Source organism: Juglans regia, chromosome 8, assembly GCF_001411555.2.
Source record: "Juglans regia cultivar Chandler chromosome 8, Walnut 2.0, whole genome shotgun sequence".
Classification (NCBI taxonomy): Eukaryota; Viridiplantae; Streptophyta; class Magnoliopsida; order Fagales; family Juglandaceae; genus Juglans; species Juglans regia.
The window spans coordinates 6,853,935-6,881,877 of record NC_049908.1 but is presented as its reverse complement, the minus strand read 5'-3'; the positions used below and the strand labels follow the sequence as shown (position 1 = coordinate 6,881,877).

General features: G+C 33.4%; 3 protein-coding genes across 5 annotated transcripts; 2 read left to right on the top strand and 1 right to left on the bottom strand.

Moving 5' to 3' along the window:
* The first annotated feature begins 1,105 nt into the window (after positions 1-1,105).
* LOC109010590 (ATP sulfurylase 2-like) lies at positions 1,106-5,232 on the top strand. The gene is made up of 5 exons (XM_018991467.1): positions 1,106-1,790; positions 2,636-3,041; positions 3,370-3,630; positions 4,448-4,534; positions 4,872-5,232. Exons 1-5 carry the CDS (start codon positions 1,228-1,230, stop codon positions 5,007-5,009), a joined length of 1,455 nt encoding a protein of 484 aa, XP_018847012.1. The 5' UTR covers positions 1,106-1,227; the 3' UTR covers positions 5,010-5,232.
* Positions 5,233-11,581: 6,349 nt separating this feature from the next.
* Positions 11,582-12,322, top strand: LOC109010591 (auxin-responsive protein SAUR50-like). Its single transcript, XM_018991468.2, has one exon. The coding sequence runs from the start codon at positions 11,705-11,707 to the stop codon at positions 12,020-12,022; it is 318 nt and encodes a 105-aa protein (XP_018847013.1). The 5' UTR covers positions 11,582-11,704; the 3' UTR covers positions 12,023-12,322.
* A 7,101-nt stretch (positions 12,323-19,423) lies between these two features.
* On the bottom strand, positions 19,424-25,429 carry LOC109010592 (filament-like plant protein 4). 3 transcript variants are annotated; one of them, XM_018991470.2, is made up of 6 exons: positions 25,245-25,429; positions 24,396-24,504; positions 23,196-23,415; positions 20,646-23,082; positions 20,371-20,428; positions 19,424-20,089 (listed from the first exon to the last, which is right to left on the bottom strand). In XM_018991470.2, exons 2-6 carry the CDS (start codon positions 24,480-24,482, stop codon positions 19,640-19,642), a joined length of 3,252 nt encoding a protein of 1,083 aa, XP_018847015.1. In that variant the 5' UTR covers positions 24,483-24,504; positions 25,245-25,429; the 3' UTR covers positions 19,424-19,639. The 3 variants fall into 3 exon arrangements, with proteins under 3 accessions (XP_018847015.1, XP_035549267.1, XP_018847016.1); XM_035693374.1 differs by having other exon boundaries at positions 24,396-24,515; positions 25,245-25,421; XM_018991471.2 differs by having other exon boundaries at positions 24,396-24,482; positions 25,245-25,421.
* Positions 25,430-27,943: the final 2,514 nt, after the last annotated feature.

Sequence of the window (27,943 nt, the reverse complement as noted above, 5' to 3'; positions counted from 1 at the left end):
TGGTAGAACTTGCTCATTCAGAATAAGACAAGAGATTAAGGCTTTATTTACATTCAAAATCCACATCAATTAATCACATCTCATCATTATAATTTTTTTAAATTCTCATACAAAATATAATAAAAAATTTAACTTTTTCAAATTCTAAAATAATTTTTTCAAATTTCCATATAAAATATAATAAATAATTTAATTTTTATCCTATTATTTACAAACCATCTCAACTCATATATGAATTCAAACCACTCTTAAGACAGAAAGTGGACGCACATTCAAGTTGAGCTTGAGTTATAGTTTTTGTTTCTCAATTCTATTAGACATTTTAAGAAGAGTGATGAGAGCACTCTCAATGAATTTTTCATTCTATTTTTTAAAAGATATGATTATCAAAAACTTATTTTTTCTATTTCATATACTAATTTTTATAATATATCATACATCTGTTTATTTATTTTTTTCTATATTATTGAAATAATATACATTTTAATATATTTTATTTATTTCAAATCAAGTAGAAAGCAGATAAAGAAATAAATAAAAAATAAAAAATAGAAAGATAAATAAATTAAATATTCATACAAGTATGAATAATGTTCTATAGATGTATAGATGGCTATGTAGCAAACTGGATATTAGTTATAAAATATATAATCTATTAGATGAGCTATATTGAGTTATTTCTTTCGAATTTTACAAAAACATAGATTTCACGTAACCAATTGGAAACGCTTTTATATATTTATAATTTTATGTTTATGCTTATGTTTTTTAAATTTAAATTAGATAATTTTTAAAATATCTTGAAACATGGAGAATTAAGTAAATTTGTTAGTATTTTTATTTTTCTTGCTAATGTTAATGTCAGCTCCACGCGGACTTCATAGATAAGTATGTACTCACGTGATCTTTTCAATATTTATCGCAGAAGCGAAATTGTATGTATGGTTGCTCTCAGCTTTCAACTGGAGGCCTTGACCCGGCAAATAAAGACATTGGTCCCCAAAATATTACATTGACAAGTAGCCAACTACTGTCCACAAGCTGAGGCTGCTGAGCACAAACAAACGTGTGGAATTCTCGCCGCTCTTTCTCCCATTCAAAACAAGATGTTCGCTAGATTTACTGGCCCAGGTACACTTCCCCAAATTAGTCGGATCGCTCTATCACTTCCGACCACCTGTTCTCAAAACCAAACCCACAGATTACTCCCCCGCAAAGGCCATAAACATGTCTCTGATTATGAAATTACACATCACCTCCACCCAACTTAACCCCATGCTCAATCCCCAAACCATCAATAAAAGTACGTTCACAAACTATAACACGAAGATCCGATCCAAACCCATTTACCATTGCAACCCATTGATCTCCACCGTGTACAAATCCACAATGCATGTTTCTTCTTTCTCTTATTCTTCTTGTTCCGTCAGAAGCTCTCTGATTGAACCCGACGGCGGGGCTCTGGTGGATCTCGTGGTGCCGGAGAGCGAGCGGGCAAAGAAGACTTCAGAGGCTGAGGCATTGCCCAAGGTGAGGCTGACCAAGATTGACACCGAGTGGGTGCACGTGATCAGCGAGGGGTGGGCGAGCCCGTTAAGAGGGTTCATGAGAGAGAACGAGTATTTGCAGAGTTTGCATTTTAATTCTTTGAAAGTGGCAGATGGGCATGTGGTGAACATGTCGCTTCCCATTGTTTTGGCTATTGATGACAAGACCAAGGAGCTGATTGGGTCATCTCCCAATGTGGGGTTGGTCGGACCTAACGGAGATTTGGTCGGTATTCTTCGGAGGTCAGTTGTTTCAGTGCGAGTATTTTTTTTAATACTGTTCGTCATTTGTTAAAATATGTGAATAAATGAGAGCATGCTTATTATGAAAATCGTGTGTTAGTTTGGTATCTCAACAAAAGAATTTTAGTTGCCGCAATATAAAATAAGGAGAATTTTGACAATGGAAGTCAAAGGGAGTCTTTTCTGATTATAAAAATCTGAAGTAGTGCTCTTGTTTCTATATTCTTTCTCCTTTGCAATGGCATACCCTTGTGAGTGAGATATGGTGTTGTCTAGCTGAAATTCGTAGTCGTATATAGGTAGATTAGCTGAAGTTTGATGCATTTGAGTTGGCTGAGCACAATGAATGTAATATACCCGGCATTCATATGTTAATGCCATAATGTGGATCCTTTACTGTTTCGAAATTAAGTTCTGTTCTTTCATAATTACGTGCGTGACCTGGTCGAGAGAATGGATTTGCTGACATACGGTGGATATGGGAGGAGGGAACAATGTTCAATGGTGCTTCTGCCTGTTGTTTTCTACGTACGGGAACCAACTCGGATCAGACTCAACGTGTACCAAGTTCGGCTGGGGCTTCCAAAGAAAATAATAATAATAATTAAACACGTTCCCTGCTCTCTATCCCCGCGCGTCTTGTTCATGTCTCGCCAAATCTATGTTTTAGTTGGAATTTTGAAGTTCTCGAGTTCGGGAAGTCAACCATTTTAATATTTCGTTTTTTGTTTAGTCTCTTTGTATTTTGTAATAGCGCTTTGTTGCACTTACCAGATCAATAAACGTATACCTAGCTCAGTTTATTGCTGTCATCCCAAGTTTTTCTGATGTTCATTCTTTTGCAGCATTGAAATCTACAAGCATAACAAAGAGGAAAGAATAGCTAGAACTTGGGGTACAACGGCTCCGGGATTGCCATATGTTGAGGAGGTCATTACTCCTGCTGGTAATTGGCTGGTTGGTGGAGATTTGGAAGTATTAAATCCCATCAAATACGGTGATGGGCTTGATCACTACAGGCTCTCACCCCTACAACTCCGGAAGGAATTTGATAGGCGTCAGGCTGATGCAGTTTTTGCTTTTCAATTAAGGAACCCTGTGCATAATGGGCATGCTTTGTTGATGAACGATACAAGACGGCGACTTCTGGAAATGGGTTACAAGAAACCAATTTTATTGTTGCATCCTTTGGGAGGTTTCACAAAGGCAGATGACGTGCCCTTGGATGTTCGTATGGAGCAACATAGCAAGGTTGTTTGCATGGCTTGTCTTGTATAACCTTAATAATAATGAGTTGACAGCTAAATTGTCACTAAAGTGATACCTTTCTGTTTGTTTGAATATATCTGCAATGGGTCTAATTGCCATTGTGTGGACCATAGCTTTTTAGTAAATATGCTTATTACAAGTAAATGAAACATTTGGTTATTCAGTGAAGGGTCCCCTTTTCAAAATTCCATAATCATTTTTGTGATGAAGTGATCTTTGCAGATCCAACTTGTGTCTCATACTCCATAACTGAAATTTTGACCAGTGCCAAAAATATAGGTTTTGCTCATGTTTTTTCGTTTCTGTCCAGGTCCTAGAAGATGGAATCCTTGACCCTGAGACAACTATTGTATCCATTTTCCCATCACCTATGCATTATGCGGGTCCAACTGAAGTACAGTGGCATGCCAAGGCACGAATAAATGCTGGTGCCAATTTTTACATTGTTGGTCGTGATCCTGCAGGTATGGGTCACCCAACTGAGAAGAGGGATTTATATGACCCTGATCACGGGAAAAAGGTGTTGAGCATGGCTCCTGGTTTGGAGAAGCTAAATATTTTGCCCTTCAGGGTAGGTAACATTATGCTTTTCTTTTAGGCTGGACCTTTGAAGCTCTGTTGCATATTTCAATCTTATCGCTTCTTGCAATATATCTATTATCCTAATTTGTTTCAATTCTATGCCTTTGTAAGGTCAAAACTGTGGCTAGATGTTCAGGGTTGACTACTGATATGAAATTATCTTTTGTCTTAATTACCTTTTCTCCCTAGGCATGTATTAGATATCGAATTCTATTTTTTAGCACAAGTTCATTGCCTGGCGAGGAAAGATTCTCGTGTACATCTAACAAATGCATATTATGCAGTTCTCTCCTATATCTAGCCAATCTAATGAAGTTTTGAGAGTGTGTTTTATAAAACACAAAGTTTTGAGACGGTGAAGCTTCCCATTAGCAATCTTAATGCCTTCTTTTTGCATTCTCTTCATTGAAACGTTTTACTTACCAAAATATACTCGAAGCAAGTTCAGAAGTAACTGACTGCCTAATTAGGAGATGCTTGCCACTAGCCACTGCTGCTACGGATTAATACAGACAAAAGAGTGTTTTGAGTACCCAACCTTCTGAGACCCCACACTATGATTTATTCAATCACATCACAGGGCACAAAGATTACTTCATGACCACTGCACTTTAGGAAGCTCTGTGTATTCTTCTGTCAATTTGATATGTCTGATCACATCAGAACTCTGTATATATGCCAAGGCTCAAGTGCTTGAAGATTTACCATAAGCCTTTTCTGCTGCTGCGTTTGTTCTGTGATATGAAAGGTGAAGAGGCTGTGTTGTGTGTGCGCTCTTAATCTTCTTTGTTCGTCATAAACTGCAGGTGGCAGCATATGACACTGCGGAAAAGAAAATGGCGTTTTTTGATCCATCACGTGCTAAAGATTTCCTCTTCATATCAGGAACCAAGGTAGAAACCGTATATTATTTCCTGGTTGCTTGCAGGACCTCTCAAGTTTCTATACCATTTCCCAGTTTGCGGAAATGGTATAGAACTCTACTGTGATCAAAACATTTGACTGGACAGATCAATTTTGAAAACATTCCTATTCTGTCATCATAAGCAGATCTTTGGAAAGTATCAAAACTTGTTTATCATGTTAACTTGTATTAAAATTGTGCTTTGTAGTTCTCTTGGATTTGTTCATCAATCTCACTAAGATACTGTTTACCAATTTTTGGGAACCCTCATGTCATTCATACTTGTTTGTGTTTCATTTTTTGGACTTACCGTAGTACTGTTTCAGATGAGGACATATGCAAGGAGCGGCGAGAATCCTCCTGATGGTTTTATGTGCCCAAGTGGATGGAAGGTCCTCGTTAAATATTATGAAAGCATGCAAGCTGAAGAGGCATCACAGCAGCAAGCTGTATTTTCTACTTAGATCTAAACCAGAGTTTTTAGCTGATTAATTCCTTTTTCTTATTATTTTTCTTCCCCCCGCCCCTGCGCGCATTTTATGGGTAGACCAAGCAGCAGGAGCAGTGTTTCGAATTTAGTATGTGGGCTTGAGAATATTGGTGTTGGACATAAGCACGAGGCATGTAATGGATTTAAATTCTTAAGAGAATCGATATATGCTAAATAAATTGATATATCTTTCCGTATATTCTCACCCAACATAGTACTGATGATCTCATTTTCCCAGTAGTACTCTTGTTGTATGGATCAAGACATTCACCACTTCACGAGGCGCACAACACTTATTTCCCTTTTGGTTCTGTTTCTCATGCTCTGCTGTTAATACTTAATAGCCATATAAATGAACCAGAGACCTGCTCTCTCTTTGTTTCCCCCAAAATGATAACTGGCCTCGTAGTACGTGCCTTTGCCGGCTCTTTATTAGAAGAGAAATTATAGTGGTAATCGTAAATATATAACTATTGTATAATTATTTTAATAAAAAATTAATAAATACGAGATTCTAAAAAAAAATTAATTTTTTAATAATATATACACTCTTTTTTAAAACGACAGCACATCATTTGCACCCGTAACACTTGATCTAATCCCCCACCATTCACGTTGTTTTATTTTTTTTATTTTTTATTTTTTTCTTCCACCCTCTAATGGAATCCTATACATGAGAAGAGGGTAGTCGATCGGAATGTCAAACTCAATCCCCACGAGGGAGAGTGACGAGAGTCATTTTTCACGGTTATTTCTTGTTCGTTCTAGTATTGGTAATTTAGTTTACAAAAAAACTATTTCTTGAAATTACTTGTTTGGATCCAAGACTCAGCAAAATTCTCTGAAATCTTTGAGAATAAATTTATGGATGATTTTTTCTTCCTTGAGAGTTTTGTGAAAATGGTGTGTCGGTATCCAGAAATATGTTTGGATATTGAAGAAACATGGGTTTGAGAAAGTCGTTGAGTCCACTGACAACATGTCTAAAAGATCAGTTTGTGTGAGATGTCCTTTTGAGTTTTTTTTTGTTTTTGGTCACAAAATAACAAGATCATAAATAATTTGATGAAACATTGAAAATTCTTGGCATGCGGCCACATGCATATGTAGACTTTGATGAACCTATCTATTCACAAGTTGTTATTTAACACAAGCCCAACAAGTATATATATATATATATATATATATATATATACGCGACTAATTAATTAGTCTCATTATGATAAACAAGTATTAATATTTTAACATTTTTATAACTATAGTAGGTCCTTATAATAAGCGGCAAGTCAAACATTAAACTTACGGGATAATAAAAAATATTAATATTTTTAATTTTATTATAATTTATTTTTTTTTGAAAGAATTTTATTATAATTAATCCTATAGCAAGTGGTACAGTGTGTCATACACCAAACTTATTGCGAATTAGCAAATTAAATTGTAAGAGATTTTCTTGCAATATTTAGCCCTCCAAAGTCCAAACGCGTGTGCATGCAGGTTTTCTTATCCGGTCATACACAAAAAAATAATAATAATAAAGTAATACAATACAACCTGGCCTGGTCCCTCGTAGCCAGAATGTTGTTCCCTAACGTGGGTGATCAGCTAAATTGCAAACCCATTGAATTTTGACACCGAGGTTGCTCCTGATCTCATGCATGCAGTACGTACATGTGCACATGGCTTTGTATCGACGACCTATATATATGGTTGAGGTACTTCCGTAAGGTCCTTTAATTCCATTGCTCCGATCGAACTCCCAAAGGTGAGCTAGCTAGCTGTAATGGTGGGGGGCCATTTATTACGTAGGTTACTTTTTCCGCCTGATTTATAGTACCAGATCTGCACATTAGGTTTGAAAATGATGTATGTTCTGATCCATCTCTTTGTGTATGCATGTGTGGCTAGCTTGTAATTACAAAAAACATAGGTTCGCCAAAGTGTCCCACCTTTTTTATATTCCAGGACATGCTGGCACGATTGGTGGTAGTACTGAAGGATTTAATTTGTTCCACAAAAAACAGTTAAGTGTAGTCGGTATCAAGTTGATCTAACTCTATGCAGTGCAAAACATGCTTGTGTTTGCTGTCTATGTATATATATTATATGCCATGCATGCATGCACGAACCCTTTCTTTCTTCATTTTTCTTCGTCATGACCAAGCATTTATATTGAAAGAAATATAGGAAAAAAGGCTCTCTCAAGCATTTGTCTAAATTCGAGGGTCTCAAGTGAAAGAGATGTAGACATGTCAAGTAGGTCATACAATTTATAGCCCTTCAAATTCAGACAACTTAAAAAAAACATTGATCCAAAGTATAGATTTAAGACAATAGTCCTTAATTAGAAAGTCATGAGGATGAAAGGTGCATGCCCATTAAATTAAAGATCACCCCAATAATGATGAGAGGAGCAGCTAGGTTCGGTACGTAATTGCATTAAATATATATATATTTATATATATATATATTCTTGATACATGTTTGAGAGATAAGGTACAAGCTGTATGCGTAGTTTGCTTGACGTTCCAACCACATTTGAGGTTCTTAATTACTAAGTTGTATTTTTATCAAATAACTCAACTACTGTACTCGTAGGTCTGATCATTCCGAACGTAGGTACATACGTAGGGAAGGGGACCGATCGACGGTTTTGGCCCCCGGGGGGGCGGGGTTGTTTTAACGGGAACAATGCTAGATATATTTATGAGTTGTGTAAATGATATACATTCATTTGGAAAAAAAAATGAAATTTATAATTAAAAATTTAATTTTTTTTTTTTTTTATATATGTCGGTCCCATATTGATTTCTTTTTTTAAAAAATATGTAGTACTTACGTACTTTATGACTATAAATAACATTTCTCTAATTAAAATATTAAGAAAATACAAGTAAAGTCTCCTATAAGAGTTCAAAGTTGTCAACTGATCAAGGGATCCTTGATAATGATTGTATGTCTTATACTTTAGCTCCCCCCCCCCCCCAAAAAAAACAACTTGGCCTATGCAAAATACCTGTTGGGTCTCACAACCGATTGGGTTGAACCTGCTAAAGTTGGATTGAGTAAATGTCAGTTTCGACATCCATCCAATTGGACTAATATTGTACCGCCCGGCACTGAAACTTTCGAAGGCTCGTGCAATACCGCACTCGAACTCCGACAAGATTCCCCTCACATCCTCCGCAAGCCGAGATAAAATCTTTGTTGCCTGAATCCGTATCGACTCGGATGATTTCGATTCGAACACGACGTCGATGTCCTATATCAAATCCATCAACGCGTCATGGAGGTCGAGGATCTTGAACAACTTCTACGAGGATTGCTGGCTTATACTGATTGCCTAGGCAAAATTAAACAATTGAATCTCCGAGCCCTTAATGGTCTCCATAAAACAGGCATCGTCCACGGCGGTTCCCATTCCTTCGAAAATTTGCTCACAGAGCCTTTTCTCACTCTTGATCAAAATCCTGATGCAGACCTTTGCGACTCATATCTACCGTCAGATCTTCGTCTCGAATTGCTCCCACTCTAACCTCTGCATATCGCCAATACTCATTTTTTAAGTTTTTAATGGTAATTTGATAGGATTCAATGAGATGAATGTTTGAACTTTTCCTTTGGTATTTTTTTTTTTTGGTTCATCAAATCAATATTATGCTAATGCTGATTGTGATGTTGATAAAGTTTTTGAGTGTAATGAGAGTTTGGTGGTTGCAATATTGGTGTTTGTTGAATCTCTTATCTTTTCTTTTCAAAACAAACAAAAAGAAATTAAGGAGGACATTTATTTATTTCTTTTTTATTTGCTAAAAAAAACCCAACAATTTTAACCTGACCCAAATGAATTGGGTCGGGTCAAGTCAATTTCATATTGGTTGGATACCGGGTCGAGACGGACCCAAAATAGCCTTTTGGTGGGGAACGATCTATTGGTGCGAGTCGATTAGTAGGTTAACAAGGCAAATGAAATGCTATCTTCTAGTTTAATTCCATCGCATTACTTGGAACGTAGCTAACGGACTCTCATGGTTTTACTTAGCGATGTTAAGACTAAATTTATATCTTCGAACTATTAAAAATTAGTAATACGATGTACAAACCATTGAGAAACTCTCATTATCTTCTAACTTAAAAGGACTCAACCCGCATGTAATCACATAACCACGATATTGAGGGATTGTTTAGAAGATGTTTCATCTTATCTCATTCTTAAACATCATTAAAATATAAATACTTTTTAATTTTAAATATTAATTTTTTTCATCTAAACATTACAACTTTTACAAACTAAACTTCAAACAAAATATAAAAAATAATTCAATTTTTTCAAATCTCAAAATAAATATAATATTTTAACTTTATAATAATTTTTTCAATTTTTTCTCTCTTATTTTTCATGTAAAATCTAATAAAACATCATAATTTAAACTCTTTCATTACTATTCATAAATTATTTTATTATTATATACAAATTTCTTATCTCATCTTATTCTCCCACATTTCTTTAAAAATAAATATATTACGAACTGACCCCGCAAATCCTCTCCCAAACAAATAGCGGGCTCTCAAACGGAGTACATGAAAAAATTATTTGCGAATTTATTCCCCTAAATTCTGTTCCATATTGATAAAAAAAGAAAAAAAATGTTAATGTTTTAACTTTTCCAAAATGACAATAAGTATTATATTAACACCCCCAACTTTATAATAAAAAGTAGGGAATCTACACGTTGGAAGCCGCAAGATGCCACTTGTTGCACTTTATCTTTCACTGTGCTATGCAGATTCGCTTTATCAACAATCAATTTGGCCGTACGTACGTCACAGCACAACTATTATTTACCATTGAATTTAAAGAAAGTACAATTATTTTGTTGTAAGAAATTCGCTATTCAGCTTTTTTACACAACACATAATATATTATTTTTTATTTTTTTAAACTAATTAAATTCTTCTATTCTACATCTAAATTTCACATATCTGATAAGAAAAAAATATATATATAATATATTATGTACGGAGATGATGAATAATAATAATAATAATAATTTTTTATATAATTTTAAAACTTATTATTAATCTTTTTTAAATATCATTTTTTTTAATTGAATATCAATGAGGAGAGGCCTAGCTAGGCCTACAATTCTTTAGTTTGGGTCGCCGAAATCTATCCCCAAGCTACATGCACGCTATTCTATGGACGAAAAGCATACCAAACGTGGAGGATATAAATTGATTTAATAATGACTTTTGTTAGTCATCATTTTACGAATTATATTTAAATTTTAAATTTTATTCTTTTAAAATTAATTAAATTCTTCTTCTTATCATTTATATAATATAATAAAAAAAACATTTAGTAGAGATGATTTTTAATAATTACTATGCTGCCTGTGAATTAAATTAGGTAAGAGAGAGAGAGAGAGAATGACGTGGGAAATAGTTGCTGCCTGTGATTTCAAGGCTGAAAGAAGATGGTGGAATAATGTGTCAAATAACTCCCTAAAGAGAGGGGACATGGAAAAATCCGTATCTTGTAAAGTTTGAAATTGAATCTCTAACAGGGCAACATAATCCAGTTTGACAGGGAACATGATCAAAAGTTTTGATACGGTGAAATTGCAAAGTTACTTTAAATCTATTTACAAACTTATTTATAGGTAGATATATTAAGAAAAATTCTTCTTATAAGTGATTTCGTATACCAAACTGCATACCGATATTAAATATAAGACATTTTTCTCTCAACCTTTTTCATAATATCCATGTAAATCATGACCGTTGAGAAATAAAACAATATTAATAATGACATGACAATTTTACTTGATAGATTTTAATGAATAGTGCAAAGTGTTAATTTTAACGGTTTAAGCCTCTGTATGGATGTTAAGAGTATATCAGATTATCTGTAAATATTAGTGAAATAATTTTTAAACACTAATAAATTGTTTGCGAGAATGAAAAGTTTATTTTTTAAAACATTTACAAAAAAACTATCTTACAAACGGATATATCTTTATTACTATGATAAATTGTAAAAGTCTTTTTTAAATTTAAGGTATCAAATCAAATTAAATTAAGAATTAATTTTTTGATAAATTTTTTACCATTTGTGTACCGAACAAAATAGTACCGATGTAAAGGAATCATAGGAAAGTGTGAGGATGCTTCTCATCTTTGAAGTAAAGACAAGCTCAAGAGAAAAGAAAGCTACAATAAAGACAAGATCAAGGAAGGGGAAAGAAAATTACAGTAAAGACAAATTATCACAATATTTTCTTCTAAGCACAAAATATTACACTAATTACTTGAAGCCCAATGTATATGAACAGAGAGAAAAGAGGGACCAAGATGTCCATTAGAAGGGCAACAATGCAGAGTGAGCCAAACGGGAATTGGCTCCCTACATGTCCTTAATCTCACACAGACACAGACACAGACCCCAAAAACCCCCATTGGTTCTGTCCTTTGCCCCACAATTGCACATGATTTTGTTCCTAACTCTGACCTTAAATACCCCCCCCCCCCCCCCCCAAGTCCACATACCCTTCAGCCCTTCCACACCAGTACCCTTGACCTCTCCCAACTTTTCTCCAATCCCAAATCCTTCCCTGAAACTGTTCTCTCTCCCCCTGCTTGCCCAGAAAGTTCATTACTTTCTTAGAAATGGCCATCAGAAAATCAAACAAACTGCCTCAAACAGCTGTACTCAAGCAAATTCTCAAGAGGTGCTCAAGCTTAGGAAGGAAACAACATGACTACGATGAACAAGGGCTTCCTTTGGACGTCCCAAAGGGGCATTTTGTTGTATATGTTGGAGAGAACAGAAGCAGATACATTGTTCCAATCTCTTACTTGACACGTCCTGAGTTCCAGAGCCTACTGCAACAAGCTGAAGAAGAGTTTGGCTTCAACCACGAGATGGGTCTCACAATTCCTTGCGAAGAAGAAGTTTTCCAATCTCTAACATCCATGCTCGGATGAAGATTAGGTCGTGCACTAGGTTTGGTTTTTCTTTTTCTTTTTTTGGAGAAAATGGCTAAAGAAGAAGCTGCTTCATTGCTTCTCTATTCCAGTTCTCTCTTTTCATCTCTTTTTCCTTATATTTTAAAGGGATCTTATTTTAGACTCTAACTCAAAAACCCATGAATATTGCGAATCTGGGTTTCGATTTGTAAATCTGCATAAGTTTGAAATTTTCTTCAACAGTGGTGTGGAGCTGTACCCTGTGGGAGAATGAATATAAACTAAGTTTTTGGGGTGCTGTTACCCCTTTTCCTCTCACTCTCTCTCTCACTCTCTCTCTCTCTCACACACACACCCACACGGACGGTTTTTATCTTGTACTTGTATTCAGGTTTTTGCGTGCACAATTTTCTGTGATCAATATTCTCTTCTCTGGTTAGCTTAGCAGTTAGCCGTTACTGTTGTAAGGTGATGACTGATAGGATAGATAAACTGAAATGTTTTGTCCCAAAATGAGCGAGAATATATAAATATATATATCACGTCAGAATTTCTGATCCATCGCAGAGATTTATATTCTTTCGAAATAAACAAAATCACATTGGATTTGGGAATCATCATCGTGCTTTGTTTGAGATACTTTCTTCATCGTAAGTCAATATTTAGGAGAAAAAAAAAGAGTGGATGTATTAGGGTGAGTTTGGTTACTAAATTTATCTCAATTTATTATTATAATTTTTTTAAATTTTAATATAAAATATAATAAATAATTCAACTTTTTCAAATTTTAAAATAATAATAATATTAAAAAATAATATTTTATCATCTCAACTCAACTCAACTCATTTCAACATCCAAACATAACCTTAAACTCTCATGTATTATTATTTTAAGATTTTAAAAATTTTAATCATTTATTATATTTTTATATAAATTTAAAAAAATTATAATAATAAGATGAAATAAGTTGAGATAACTTCTCAATCTAAACATGACTTAAGATTGCGTTTAGATAGTGATGTATTCTCATGTATTCTATAAATAGTAATAAAAAAGTAATAAAAAGTTAATGATATAATATTAAATAGTAGTAAAAAATATATGAAAAATAATAATAAAATAATTAATAATAGTGAGATATTCTCAAGTACCCAAGCTAGGCCACTAAATAAAAACTTCTATTTCTCAAAAAATGTGAAACCTCATTAGATTAAGGGAGGAACGAGTCACATCAAGACTTATAATTCAAAAAGATAAGTTAATAATACAATTGAAGTTATTATAAAAAGTAAGAACTCATAATTTTTAAATATTGTGTGATCTTATACCCCATTTATCTTTATCATTCAATACGTAGTATCACTTAAACAATTTATATTCCTAATTTGAAACTAAAATTGAAAAATTATTTAATTACTATTAACAAATTATTTATTATTATTTACAAATAATTTTATTATTATTCAGATATGATCTGAAATCTAAGCCTCTCACCCTCAAGTCAAGGATCTATATTCATTAAATTTCTCACGATCTGTTCATTAAATTTAGAGCCAAACACTATCACTCTAATAGGAAGAGATATATAATTTGCAAATTCAAGAAGTGGTCGACGAAATGGATGGTTGAGATTTAAATGAATCTTTTAGAAAACCCACGTTGCCTCTGATCAGCAATGAATTTTGATTATGTAAATGTGAGGGGAGTTGGCAGTTGGTACAGGTATTTAAAAAATGGCCATAATATTTTACTGTTTTCACAATGATCAGGTTTTTGAATCGGCTGTGTCTTTACGGCCCCCTTCTGGTGAATCTGCTCCTCCATCTATATCTTCCTACTCAGATTATAAAAGTACCTAATTATAGAGAACATGCAGGAGGTTCTTGATCGTTGGATGCATTGACTTTTTGGGCTCTTGATCTCTTAATTAACCATGGGCCGGCAGACTATGGTGCGGCTTTAAAAGTAAAAATATTTTTTAGGTTCTTCCATTATTGAGGTGGTCCGTATATCCTATCTAAAGAATAATGCATGCATGTGACGCTAATATTATATATATATATATATATATATATATGTATTCGTACAAGACAAAAGGTCAACAGAAGAGCTGAAAAAATCATAAAAAAGATAAGAAATGATGTTTTGGACGTGCAAGTTCACACAATTCATTTTAAAAAAATTTGATAAATACGAAACTCATATAAAATACTTTTTTTTTAATAGATCACGTTATTTTTTAAAAAATTATATTTATAATCATGAAATGAGTAATCGCTGCACAATTCTTTTAAAAAGATAAGTAAAAAATTTTTAGTGGTCTACACTCTTTTACAAAAGAATTACGTAGTGCACAAGACTTGTAATCTACGACTGTTGAGTCGAAATTTGTGCACTCTATAACTTTAAAAAGAGTATACGAGACTTGTACTTCTTAAAATTGTATATAGTATTACTCTAAAAGAATATATTTATGAAATGTATTATCTTCAACATGCTATTGTCCTTATCATTATTCCATATCTCAAAGTAATTTTAGTTTTCATTTTACATTAATTTCATCATTGTTGCTTTCTGGCTCACATTTAATAATATTAAAAGTTTTAAATGATTTTATATTTAAATAGAAAACTATTTAAGATTTGACAAATATTAAGAAGTGCGACTAAAATAATAAAACCTCGAATGATCAGAAAATAGAGAAAATGCGAAATAAGACTTTTATCACAGTACCTTGCCGTGATTAGGTAGAGAACTAAAGACCCAATTTCTGGATTCAAGACTTTTATTACATACTTGTTTGGATTCGCAAGTCATCTCAGCTCATCTCAACTCATCTTACTATTATTCATTACTATTCAGCAACTTTAACTCACAAATCTCACTACTATTCACAACTCATCTCATTACTATTCACAATCCATCTCAACTCATCTCAGCTCATCTCAAGTCATCTTCGAATCCAAACATCTCAAAGTCATCTTCGAATCCAAACATCTTCTTCAAGCCTACAAAATGAAGAAGATAACGTAAAAAGAATCTCCCCATTATAATCTCACTCGTCCAATCCGGCAATCTTTCTTTATCCAATAGATGGAAGAAATTAACAGAAATTTAACAATTAATCTCAATATTTTGTGAAAATTATCCCTCGCATTAATATCTTCGATTTTAAATAGAAGAGAAATATACACTAAAAATAGATCTTATAATATTTATTGAGCATTTAATACTATCTCAAACATTCATACGAATTAATAATAAATGTTGTATAGGGCATTCTATACATACATGGAGAAGTAGCTCTCATATATATGCCCTTCCAATTTTATCAAAACCTCTTTATTATGATGATCCATCGGTTATTGTTGTTGTCATTGCTACCATATATTATATATATATATATATATATATATCGATCAAGGACTAATACGAGCCTATAAGAGCCAAGTCTACTCTATAGCCATTAAAGACACAGGATTACATCATTCTTATATAATTAATACAAAACAATAATGAAAGAGATAAGATCGATCGTCATGAGCAGCAACACTCATGTGAGTGTATCAAATTAAGTTGCTCCCATGTCACATTAATTATTATATTTATTTTGACATGGAAACGAAAGAGACTCCAACCTAGAAGGGAAAAAAAAAAGGGCAAAAAGTGTTCCTTCCCTCTCCGGCCTCTCTCAGCTTCTGAAAATAATGTCATTTAAAATTTCAGTTCCTCTTTGAGCAGGACAATCCGATAGAGTGGGTTTATTGGACACCAATAATAAGATGACATTTCAACATTGCACAAAATTAAAGTTTAGAACTGGTTGCACCATGGCAATGGCATTTCGGACAATTACAAAACCCTTAGGATTGACCTCTGTGAAATTATTCTCTTTAAATTTTTTCTCTTTTTTGCTTTCACTCTGAGTATGATCATAGAGCATCGATTGAATAGATCTAGTCGATCAATCCACTAAATGTAGGGTTATAACATGAACTGACCCGTTGATTTTAGAAAAAAATAGATAAATTTGATACTCACGTGAAAAAATCATTTACAGTTCTACAAGTGTATCTATCATTACTCTTTTGCATGCATGCTATTGTTCATCTCTTGCTAGCTACTACTAATTAGGAAGAGAAATGGGCTTGTCTAGTTAGTTGGATATTTGTATATTCTTGGTGATGGAAAGTATCTCCTAATTCTATTCTTTTTTTTTCTCTAGGGATTTAGTTTTGGTGCTTTTGGACAAGGTGAGCAACATATGTTGGAAGGTGGGCTATTTTGTAGGGTATGCAACTTGGTCTATTATTAGCATTGCCCCTAGAATGACACGCACACATCCAAAAACAGTCCAAAATTATTATAAGTGTAGAATTGATTTCTTCTGATTTATATTATGTGGTCATTTTGAAGTCAAGTTTTTTGTTTTGGCCGAAAATATTCATTAAATCTCAGATTTTAAGTTGGATTGACTTTACAAGTACGTTATGATTGAATAGACTATGCAACTACTAGGCCTTGTTTGTTTTCCAAAAACATCTCATCTCATCTCATCTCATCTCACTTCATTATTACAAATTTCTCAAATCCCCACACAAAATAAAATAAACAATTCAACTTTTTCAAATCCCAAAACAACAATAATATTAAAAAATATATTCTAACAATATTTTATTCAACTTTTTAACTTTAATCTCAACTCATCTCATCTCATCTCTGAAAACAAACGAGCCCAATCTTTCAGATATTTAACTATTAAACTCTCATTAGCAATATCATAATCAAAGTGTTATTTTCTTTTAAAAATACATTTGAGAAACAATGTTTTTGTTATAATATATTATCCCCCTTTTTAAACTCATCTTTCAAAACTCATAAAATATAGAAGTCTTGAAACTACACATACATGATTTAAGGACCGGCGGAGATGGTGACGGCTAAATAATTTAGAATAATATTAGATACAGTTTTAGAGTTTTAAATTTATCTAAATTGTTTTTATTAAAGTTTAAAGAGGAATGCTACGTATTAATCACTATTTATTCTTACATCCTACACATATAACTTTTTCATAAGATGTGAGAGTATTTTTCATAAAGTGTGTGTGAAATGATGAATAATGACTGATGAGAAAAACTTTTCAAATTTAAATAGATAATATCTATTTAGCATTAGCAGGAAGGAAATACAAGATATTTTCACCATGATGTTTCAAATTAGAATGAATATATAATTGTGAATTGAAACAATCAAAACGCTGTGTTCCACAAAATAGATATTATTGATGATTTAAAGTGAACATCAATTATTGTCGGCTGATCAAAGGGAGAGACAATAAATCAAACATTAATAAAAACTACGTCAACCAAAAACAAAAGCTAAGCACGCGTAAGTAGTTTCGTGGTCGAAGAATTAGTGGCAAGATAGGGTCACAATGGACCCATATACCATAATTATAAGAGTTTAGAACTGTTACATCCTCATACAATAAAATATAACCCAATAAATTGAATCGTTTTTTCTAAAGAAGAAAAAATAGATTTTTTTTTTTTTTTTGTATTTAATTTTCCTGAAAACAGGTTAGAAATGAGTGAGATTTTTCTTTACATTCGTTTGTTTAGCCTAATTCATGTATTTTCTTTTTCATTTTTCTCCTTATCCTATTTAGAGCACTCTCAATAGATTCTTCATCTTATTATTTAAAATACATCATTAAAATCTACTTTTTCTATTTTACATAATGATTTTTAAAATATACCATACATCAACTTATCTATTTTTTCTTCATATCATTTAAATATTATATTTTTTAATATTTTTTTATTTATTTTCAAATATTTTCTCTAACTATCAATAATATCTTTAAATCTATTTATATTTATAATATCTCTCCATATAATATGTCATATAATTATGTTCTTTTTTAAATTAATCCAAATTTATAAACTAAACCAAAATATAAATTAATTCAAAAAATAAAAATAATAGATAATATAATGAAAATAATAGATTAATTCAACTTCAGATTTTGTCTTTAACCAGAAGAAAGTGTCGAAATGAGAGAGAATTCGAAATAAAAATAAATTACTTTAGAAGAAATGAAAAAAATCAAACTGCAGGAGAGATAAATTAATTTAAAATGTTTAGGACGATGAATGATTTCTTTCACATCTAATATGTTAATATAGTCGAATGTAAAAGAAAAGATGAAATGGATGACATTTTTAAGAAAATCTTTTTATATTTTTTTAAAAAATTGTATTATAGAGTACTATTCGAAGTGCTCTAACGCGGCTAGCTATAGCCTATATAGCTGATGACAAGGACGACCACGTCAGACAAATCACCAAAAAGGGTCTCACGTGCTGTCAGACTGTGTTAAGACTCACCTTTAAAGCCTATGGCCTAAACCCATATAAAGTCCGGCTCGTGAGCCCAGAAACTAAAACAGTAGAAAAGATAAGTGTGGCGCATAAGTGAGATTAATGTCTCTTTATTTTTACAATTTATCTCGTTCAATCATTATAAATATTTTTAAAATTTTTATATAAAATAAAATAAATAATTTAATTTTTTTAAAATTCATTAATATTAAAAAAATATTTTAAAATATTTTATTTTTAATTTTAATCTCAATTATTTCATTTTATCTTATCTATAAAAACAAATGAGATCTAAAAAGGCCACCAGTTCCTGATAAAGCCCACTGGGCTCAAGGATAGAAAAAGTCTATACCGAATGGATGTGTCGGTGTGAAAGCCTTTTCACTTACAAATTCTTGTTATTTACAATCGCACCATTGATTTTCAAAATTAGTTTTTATTTAAATGATTGACATGTAAAATTAATTAAAATATTTCATATCAATTGATGTGATTAAAGAAAACCTTAAAATACGCACATAGGTCCCTTTAGATGTTTAGTTGGATTGATATGAATTAAGTTTTTTATAAATAATAATAAATTGAAATGAAGTGAGTTTTGTGAAACTCTCTTAAGATAAGTTTAAATACATTTTGATGTTAAGATAAGTTTAGATAATATTTATAAGAAGTTAAAAAAAGTTATGAATATCATGTGTAAAGAAATTAAAAAAGATTATAGATCTCACGTATAAACATGTGTTGAGTTGAAAAAAGTTATAGGTCCCACATGTAAAGAAATTTTCAATTGAAATAAATTTAATAATTTGAGAGTTGGGTATTTAAATGTTAGATTCAACTTAAAATTAGACTGAACTCAACTCAATTCAAGTTTCAAATGGGCCTAAAACTCATCACCCGCCAACATAATTTTTTAAAATATCAGATCCGTGTTGTTTGTTCGACCATATCTAGAAAAAAAACTGCCACATACGATATATTCAAAATATTTTCAGAAAATGTCAAGGTTACACTAACCAAATTACACCAGGCATTTAAAATCGAAGAAAAGAAATTCACATATTTGGATATCATGTACAGCCATTTGTTACATAAATTACCTGACGTTTGGAAAGCCCTCCTCTCAGAAAGAGCTCCACAAAACCTTCCAAAATCTAATTCTAATACCATAGGATATTAGATGGTTGAGCTCCCCACCTTGGTGCTTCTAACAACAGAACATCCATTACTCTGCCCCCGAGCTGCAAGCCTAGAGTCCGTTCTTTGCTTTAGAGGAGAAGAACCGGGTGAGTCCTCGCGACTGTTTCTCTGGTGTTGGGGTAGAAGAAGATGAAGAGGTTGACTTGGTGGGCCTGTGTTTTGGATGTTTTGAGCTGATTGGTGAACTCTGGAGCTGGTTTCCTTCAGCATCGGACGGGCTACATGGGGAACTATACAAGTCCATGGGATATTCGGCACCTAGTTTTTGCACATTGGGAGGAGCAGCAGTGTCCATTTCGGCTTGATCAAAGTCTTGCAAGTTCATGCCACTAGTAGCTGGTTCATTGTCTGTCAGACCTTCATGCCTTTGACTCCTCTCGCTGTAAGGAGATCCCATAAGCTCTGTTTGAGGGCGCAAAGCTTTCAACTGCTTGCCAAGAAGGAAAATGGTTTCTTGGCACTCGGCTAGCTTCTCCGCTGCAGCTTCTAACTCCGTCTCCTGTAATGAAAGAAACAGTTTCCAGTTTAAATTCATTTTCTCCTTTTTTCATATTGATTAGCCCTATCCACAAACCTATGACAAAAGGCAGGCACTCAAATAAGCAATGCATATGAGCGAAGAAACTTTGTTGCTTCGATGCTTGCGTGCTGAATAAATCGTAAATACAAGGAGAGGCTTTGAACATGTTTGGAGAATATCAAGGTTCTTTCTTTTTCTTTCAGGAAAAAAAAACCATAATGCTTTCATGAAAATGTGCACTATAATTTCCAAGGTCTCACCTGTTTCGCCTTGAGAGCAATATCAGCTGCTGCAGCACAAACAGAGCAGCTCTCGTTCCTGAAAATATAGGGTATCCCACGAGTCTCAGAAACATGTGAAATACAAAGCATAAAGAAATGCATATATAACCATTTAATTGGCCAATCAGCATAAACTAAATGTATTTTGGCCTTAAAAAACGACACCCAGAATTGCCAAGAAGGCCATTAATCATTCTGATGACTAAGACAGGTGACTGATGCCAATCAACTACAAGTAAAAGTTTGATTCTAACCTTTGCAATTGCTCTTGGAGTTCCCCGCATCTAGCCAGTGCATCCTGAAGACTCTTCTTTTCCCCTTGAAGCTCATTTTCTAGAGTTCCTGTTTTAGCTCGCAAAAAATTCAGCTCAGTTTCTAACTCCGCTGCATGAGCTTCAAGAGATCTGTATGACTCAGCCATACATTTCAACTGTGTCTCGGCCAAGCCGTTTGACTTTTGAGCAGATGCTAATTGTGATTTAACTTCTGCTAGAAGGTGCTCGGTTTCCTGTAACTGTGATTTCATAATCTCTAGGTTCTCGGTACATCTTGCTAGATCCACCACCAACGTATCTTTCTCTGATTTCAATTCCTCAAACTCCTCTAATGAGAACTTACATGATGTGGAATTTGATTCATACCCTGAGACTAAATTTCCATCATCAGGAACCTCAAGGTCAGAAGTGGGATTGGAAATGTGGTCACGACCACTATGATATCTTCCTTCTGATGAATCCTTTTGAACTACTTTATTCTCAGGTAAAGCGACCTTGTCTATGCAATCGGGACTGCTAATTCCTGCATCAGTATCCTTATAGCCCAAGAAGTTGAATCTGAGTTCACTGGCTTTAGCCAAAACATGAGAAAGATCAAGAACAAAATCATCCAAACTAGTCTTACTGTACATGACTTTATTAAAGGTGACGAAGAACTCCTCAATTTTTTGACTCAATCCACTGCCATCAGGTGAGATATCATGGATTACCATTGCCTCATTGCCCAAAAACACTATGAAGTCATGAATCCGTGAAATGGCAGCTGCCAAATCTTGGCTAATTATCTTCACAGTTTCTATAGCTGGCTGGGATAAAGAAATTTCCTTCTCTGCAGTTAACACACCCAGTGCAGGATGAGACTTCTGGTCAGATGTGCCAACCGAACAGTCAACTTCCTTGGAAGCACAAGTTACAGGGTGCTGACGAAGAGACTCGTGTGCTTCCAGCAAAACAAGTTTAATATCCTCCAAAATTTTCCCCATATCAGGATTCTTGGGCACAGACTCAAATACCATTGAAATTTTTGACTGGAGCCTCGTCAGCGGCAGCTGATCTACATGAGAGCCGTGATTTGATTCTGACAATTCCATGCTAGAATATACCTGATTTTCTAATGCATTTAAATTTCGATGCTGTTCAGACTGGAGATCTGTCAGAGTAGTGACTTCTGATGAATCCCGATTTGGGGTTTCAGGTATCTTATTATTGGAAGAATTCAAGTTGGCTCCATTGGAATCATTTGATAGACAAGCCAACTTCTCCATCTCAAGAAAATCATCCATAAGCTCCAAGTGATTTTCGTTTTCAACCTTGTTCAATTTCCCGCTGTTCATTTCTTTCTTGAATTGGGAGAGCTCAGAAATCAATGATGTAGACAAAGAATCGGCGCAACTTCTCTCGTCATCATTTCCATCCTCAGACATGGAGGTCAAGCTTGGTGGATTGCTTGCATTTTGACTTGAAGAACCTTCAGCGGTGATCTGAATGATAGATTTTGGCGAACTTTTTTGTTGATTGCAGCCTTGTATTTGTGCTTCTAAAACTTGGAGCTTGCTAGCCGTCTTAGCACACAAACTCCTTGAAGCCTGCAATTCACTGTTACGCTTTGCCAAAGCTTCTTTGAGCATCTTTGTTTCTTCTTCCGTTGCCAATAGACGTTCGGTGAGAAAATCATTCTCTTTATGGAAATTCTGAGTATTATCATTGGAAAACTCGGGCACTGGAGAGAGGTGTGGACTTGAAGCCTTACCAGGAGACCTTCTTAATCGAGTTTCTCCATAATCTCGGCCTAAATTCTCAACCTCTAGCTTCATTTGGGCCATTGCAGCAGGACCGGGCAACTTCTTCCGCATGAGACCACGTAATCTTTGGCACTCTGCTTCAAGCTTAGCTATTTTTTTAACACCCTCCATATGCTGCTTGTTAGCTACCTCTTCAGACCTCACACTCATGTTCTTTTCTTCATTACGAATTTCCAGCTCTTTGGAAACTATGTGCAGTTCGTATTTAAGAGAATTTATTTCCCTCTGACATGTATCAGCATTGCTCTTCAAGAGCTCAACGTCAGCCTCAGCTTGTAACTTTTCTTCACTTATCTTGATTAGCATGCTTGAACGTTCCTGCAAAGATCTTGAAAGGGCAGCATTTTCAGCAGCAGACTTTAGGAGTTCCTGCTCTAAGTTAACTATCTTCGCTTCAAACTCAAGCCTAATTTTGTCCCACTGCTTGGTTCTGGTAAGAACAACTTCTTGCAATTTCTGTTCATGATCTTCCTTCAGATTACGTATCTGTCGCATGCACTCTTTCAGAGCGCCATCCAAATGTGATGCCCGATCTTCAGCAGCGAGTTTTGCAAGCGTGACAGACTCCAGATGATTCTTCAATGCTAGGGCTTCTGCTTCAGCTTTTTCCCAACCTGCAGAAAAGTAGGTATTGATTTGAAAAGTTCAATCCAAGATAAATTGAGATACCCTCTAGCAGTCAACCGGCAGTTATTCATATATGAAAAATATTAGATCAGCATCCTACCTGAGACGGCTTCTTCAGCAACTTTGGCATGCTGCTTTACCAAGTTTTCCTTGGTAGTCATCTCTGAATGAGCTGCTGACAGCTTTTCATTCAATTCCTTATTCTGATCCTCCAGTGTCTGCACCTGTTCCTCATATGTCTTCACTTGATCCTCCAAACTGGTCAGAAGCGCATATGACTCCACAGAAATTTGAACATAGTTCGGTTTTTTGTAGTTATCCTGTTTCATAAAATAAGTAAGCCACAAAGAGTAGCTGCAGAGTTATTCAATAAAAATGCCTAACAGTTAAGAAATTGTAAAAACTAGCATCATCTATAGCTATCAATGTCAATCCTCAACTCAATTATGCATGCACAAAGGCATGTGTGGATATATCCTGCCAACTTTAATAGTATAACTATTAGAAGGAAACATAAGATAAAATATCGAGCAAGAAAGGTAAACGTGTCCCACTTCGGCAGTCGATACGTTGATAAAACTATTATAAGAATTATTTTGGGAATATTCATGACATGGTAAATAACTATAGTCTGACGAGGCATTCTTATTGGGAATATTCATGAGATACTAAATAACTATGGTCTGATGAGGCTTCAAATATAAGTCCTAAGACAGAGACAATAAAAAGTACGACAGAAGGTTCAAAAGGAAAAAGAACAGTTGGATAAGGGAAACAGAGACCTTGGTGGCCACGTATAGTTTCTTGGCCTCACCATAGTCGAGAACATATCAAGGCAGAAACTTAAACTTAAGCAAAGAACATAAAAGCTAGTGATCAACTTGCAGAAGGAAATTAGGAACACGTTCAACATGTTTAAAACTAGCACACAAACTATAAAAAGTACCAATTAGGCAGATTCGCGAATGTTCTTCAAAGCAGAGGAACAAATCAACCACTGGAACCAATCAATAAATGGAAGGCATGAAAGATGGAAAAAAGAACAGACAGACCCCCATTCATTATAGAACTGTTTAAACTAAAATTACAAAGATGTTCAACATGTTGAAAATTAGCACACAAACTAATAAAAAGTACCGATTAGATAGATTCAGGAATAGTCTTAAAAGCAGAGGAACCAAACAACCACGGGTAGCAATCAATAAATGGCAGGCATGAAAGATGGAAAAAAGAACAGATAAACCCTCATTCATTATAAAACTGTTTAAGCTAGTAAGAATATTGATGCCAATAAATTCACCTGATCAGACTGAGAAGCAGCAGCCGCTTTTTCAGCAGCTGCCTTGTCGGATGATTTTTTCTTCCACGGCCAACTCCGTCGGTCCATCTAGATAGTAAGATTTGCACAACTGCGAGTTAATTGGGGGAAAATAATTCAGAAAATTTACAAAGTTTTCATCTGGGGTAAAAAACCAGAAAGGTATCCACGATTCCATGCAATTAACAGTAGAATGGTTCAGAGCCAAGCGGAAGTGCTAAGAATTGTCTCAGGTCTCAATCAACAGGGGTACATTGTATCAAATTAGGACGCATGCCAAAGCAACGAAGTCAGTTATCAAGATCTATTTACAGAGTAATTTGCTGCCGAAGATCTCCGATAATTCAGAAGACATTTCATAACAGTCAAAAAGAGTATAGAATTAGAAACAGTATCGTACACGTTGAGAAATTATTTTGCTTACAGCATCAGTAAATTCTTCAAGATCCAAATATTCAGAGACACTATGAAGAACTTTTAGACGAGTAACACCAATACAAACACGATAACAAAGCAAAATTGATATTTTTTAAAACCTGAATTAAAAAATAAAAAAAGGGTATAAATTTATTTCAATCTCCACTGAATAAAATTATAAATCAAAGACGATAACGGGCCAAAAAAGAAGAAAAAAGAGAAGTAAGAACTCAAACATAAACTAAATGGTTTCGGAAAACAGAATGGATATATTTAATTTAAAAACAAAAAACAAAAACACAAATCAGACGCTTCTACATCCACTTCTTAATTAGTCGGTTCGGTGACTCCACTGGTTCACACACGAGCACAGTAGCACACAAACAATACGTCCGCGGAAAAAAAGAAGCTTACAGAAAGAAATGCAGCTTCGGGAGATGCTCTCGGATAATATGGAAGGAGTGGACGATGTTGGAGAAGGCCGTGCCTTCCAAGGTAGAGCAATGGGAGATCCAAAAATCAGGTTTCGATCCTCTATGGTTTCAGTTTCAGAGAGAGAGAGAGAGAGGTGGGGGAATGCGAGAGATGGAATTGGCGACGGAGGTGATGGTATCAGTGGTAGGTGTCACTTAAAAGGCAAGACGTTGGAAAAGCTCCAAACCCCCGCCCCCACACCCCACCTTTTTTTTTTTTTTTTTTTTAAATCTATTTTTGTTCTTTCCGAAATTGTTACTAAAAAAGTAAAAATAAATATTATCATCCCTGGTTCGATTGTTTGACGTATTTGCCCCTTAGAAGTTCAGTAATGGCGAGAGGGTTCCGCACGGCCCGCGCTTGTGGCGGAAGCAACAGATGAGCTGGTACCCGATCTTTTATATTATAATAAGTATCTTTTAATTATTTTGAAAAACAAATAAAGTTTAATATTAAAAAATTAATTTTATTTTCATATAAATTTTATATTTATTTTTCTTTTTAAATTATCATTTATTTAATAAATTATATATTATGCTTTTACGACTGTGGACCACCGTTACTACAGCTCATACGTTTGGTGTTTCTTTGCAAAATTATTTGCAGTAAAAACTTTAAAAATTAAAATATAAACATTAACTTAGAAAATAAATATTTATAGTTAATAAATGATACTGTTTGCAAGCTTGTGTACTCATTTAAATATATATATATATATATAAAACTTACATAAAGAAATTATTTTTTAATAATAAACTCTTCATTTTTTCTAAAAAAAAAAGAGGTACACCGAGAAAGTGTATCTATCATTTGTATTAATCGTGCATTTTTTCTTTTTAAAGATTTGTATTTGTTTATTTTTTAGTATTATATTTTTTATTTTTTTAAAAAAATATAAAAAATGCTTTAAAAAAAAAAACACTGTCGGTACAAATCTTCAATGAGTTTTCTTGATGACTCTAGCTGCTTTCTTTTTCTAATGATGTGTGCGAGACTCGCACCTGCTTCTACATATAACACAACATTAGTTCAAAGCCTCAAACAATATACTATTGATATGAACTTTATTAACAAATATCTTTATGTTTTGAATTTTTTTATAGTGAATTTCATAAAATTATTTTAATACTTTTTATTTTATAATATATAAATATATAAATGGAAAGTTTATTATATTCGTGGGCATTTCGTTTTCTAATCAGATATTTTTTTATTTGATAAGTACGATACATTACAGTATTCAAGAAAATAACTGGATCCATCATTTTCTACAAACCAAGGGTCTATTTTTCTAGTACTACAAAGTTGATTTTTCTATTAATAATATATATAAAAAAAAATTAAAATCCAATTAATTATAATCATAATAATGAACAAAGTGTAGAGATGTACGAGAATACTCTTTGTTTTGTTTTGTATTTGTTCCGTTCTCATAGGTAAGCATGACATCTGAAATGGAACATGTCTATTTATAATTCATGGACTTTAATTGTGTACAGAGGAGCCGGAGCGGGATCTCCTATCTATTGCATGCCCACGAGAAAACAGATGATGTCAGTTCTGGCCTGAAAACCAGTTTTTCAGTTCCTAAAATGACAGACACTGTTGTCGTCAATCAATGTTTTGACTTTTTTGTAATCCAGTTGATGATATAATTGTTATAATTTTTTATTTTTAATAATTTGAAAATAGATAGACATATTATTTAAAATTTAGAATAATATTAAATATAGACATGTAAAAATCATGTATCCTTATTTAAAAAAATAAGATTTATTATAAAAAAAATTGATTTTTTCCGTGAGTTTCAAATTCTTATTATTTTTATAAATGAAATATATGAGACTTGCATATTTTAAGATTTTATAAAAAAAAATTTCCTAATGCTTTAAGTAATCAATATAAATTTTAATATTTAATGCAATAAGACCATCGTATGATTCAATACATGAACCACATTGTAATATAAATATAAATTAAAAAATATGTTTAAATTAACAAATTGTACGAATCTCGATTGGTCGGAATTGAACCATACTGAAAGGCAACAGCGATGATAAATCCTTGAGCACAGTTTGAACGACCGATTGATGACACGTCTAACTTGTACGTACCCAGCTACACGCCAAAAACGACGACCCTGTTTAGTTGATCTGAATGAAGCGCCTCACCATAGAATCTATGAACAACAAGATGCCAGTCAAACAACCTCCCCAGTCCTCGAAGTTTGTCCATCATTAACCGATTTAATTTTGGTATGTGAAAATTTATGTCACGTATTCTAATAAAAAAATATAAAAACTAACTTAAATATATCAATGATAAGATTTTAAAATATCTAAGAATGATACATAAAGTATAAGAGATATAATATTTATAATCATAAATATATAAGTATCGTGCAGTCGTTTTAAAAAAAATGAATAAATATGAAATCCACATAAAAAGAAATTAATTTTTTAATAATGAATTTCACTATTTTTTAAAACGACTGTAAGATATATGTACATTTCACGACTGTATATAATATTATTTAAAGTATAAATCGATGTACAATTTAATATATTATATTAAATTACGTTATGTTATGTTATGAATTTTTTTTGGGAAAATTTTTTTATAATTAAAATATTTTTCAT

Excerpts from the sequence above, each read along its gene's own strand:
- LOC109010592 (XM_018991470.2), bottom strand. The coding sequence starts at position 24,482 with ATGGACCGACGGAGTTGGCCGTGGAAGAAAAAATCATCCGACAAGGCA. Across the intron at positions 20,429-20,645 it reads CTCCAAGAGCAATTGCAAAG|GAACGAGAGCTGCTCTGTTT; the intron begins GTTAGAATCAAA and ends CTATATTTTCAG. Across the intron at positions 20,090-20,370 it reads TTGCTCTCAAGGCGAAACAG|GAGACGGAGTTAGAAGCTGC; the intron begins GTGAGACCTTGG and ends CTTTCATTACAG.
- LOC109010590 (XM_018991467.1), top strand. The coding sequence starts at position 1,228 with ATGTCTCTGATTATGAAATTACACATCACCTCCACCCAACTTAACCCC. Across the intron at positions 1,791-2,635 it reads TTGGTCGGTATTCTTCGGAG|CATTGAAATCTACAAGCATA; the intron begins GTCAGTTGTTTC and ends ATTCTTTTGCAG. Across the intron at positions 4,535-4,871 it reads TCTTCATATCAGGAACCAAG|ATGAGGACATATGCAAGGAG; the intron begins GTAGAAACCGTA and ends GTACTGTTTCAG.
- LOC109010591 (XM_018991468.2), top strand. The coding sequence starts at position 11,705 with ATGGCCATCAGAAAATCAAACAAACTGCCTCAAACAGCTGTACTCAAG.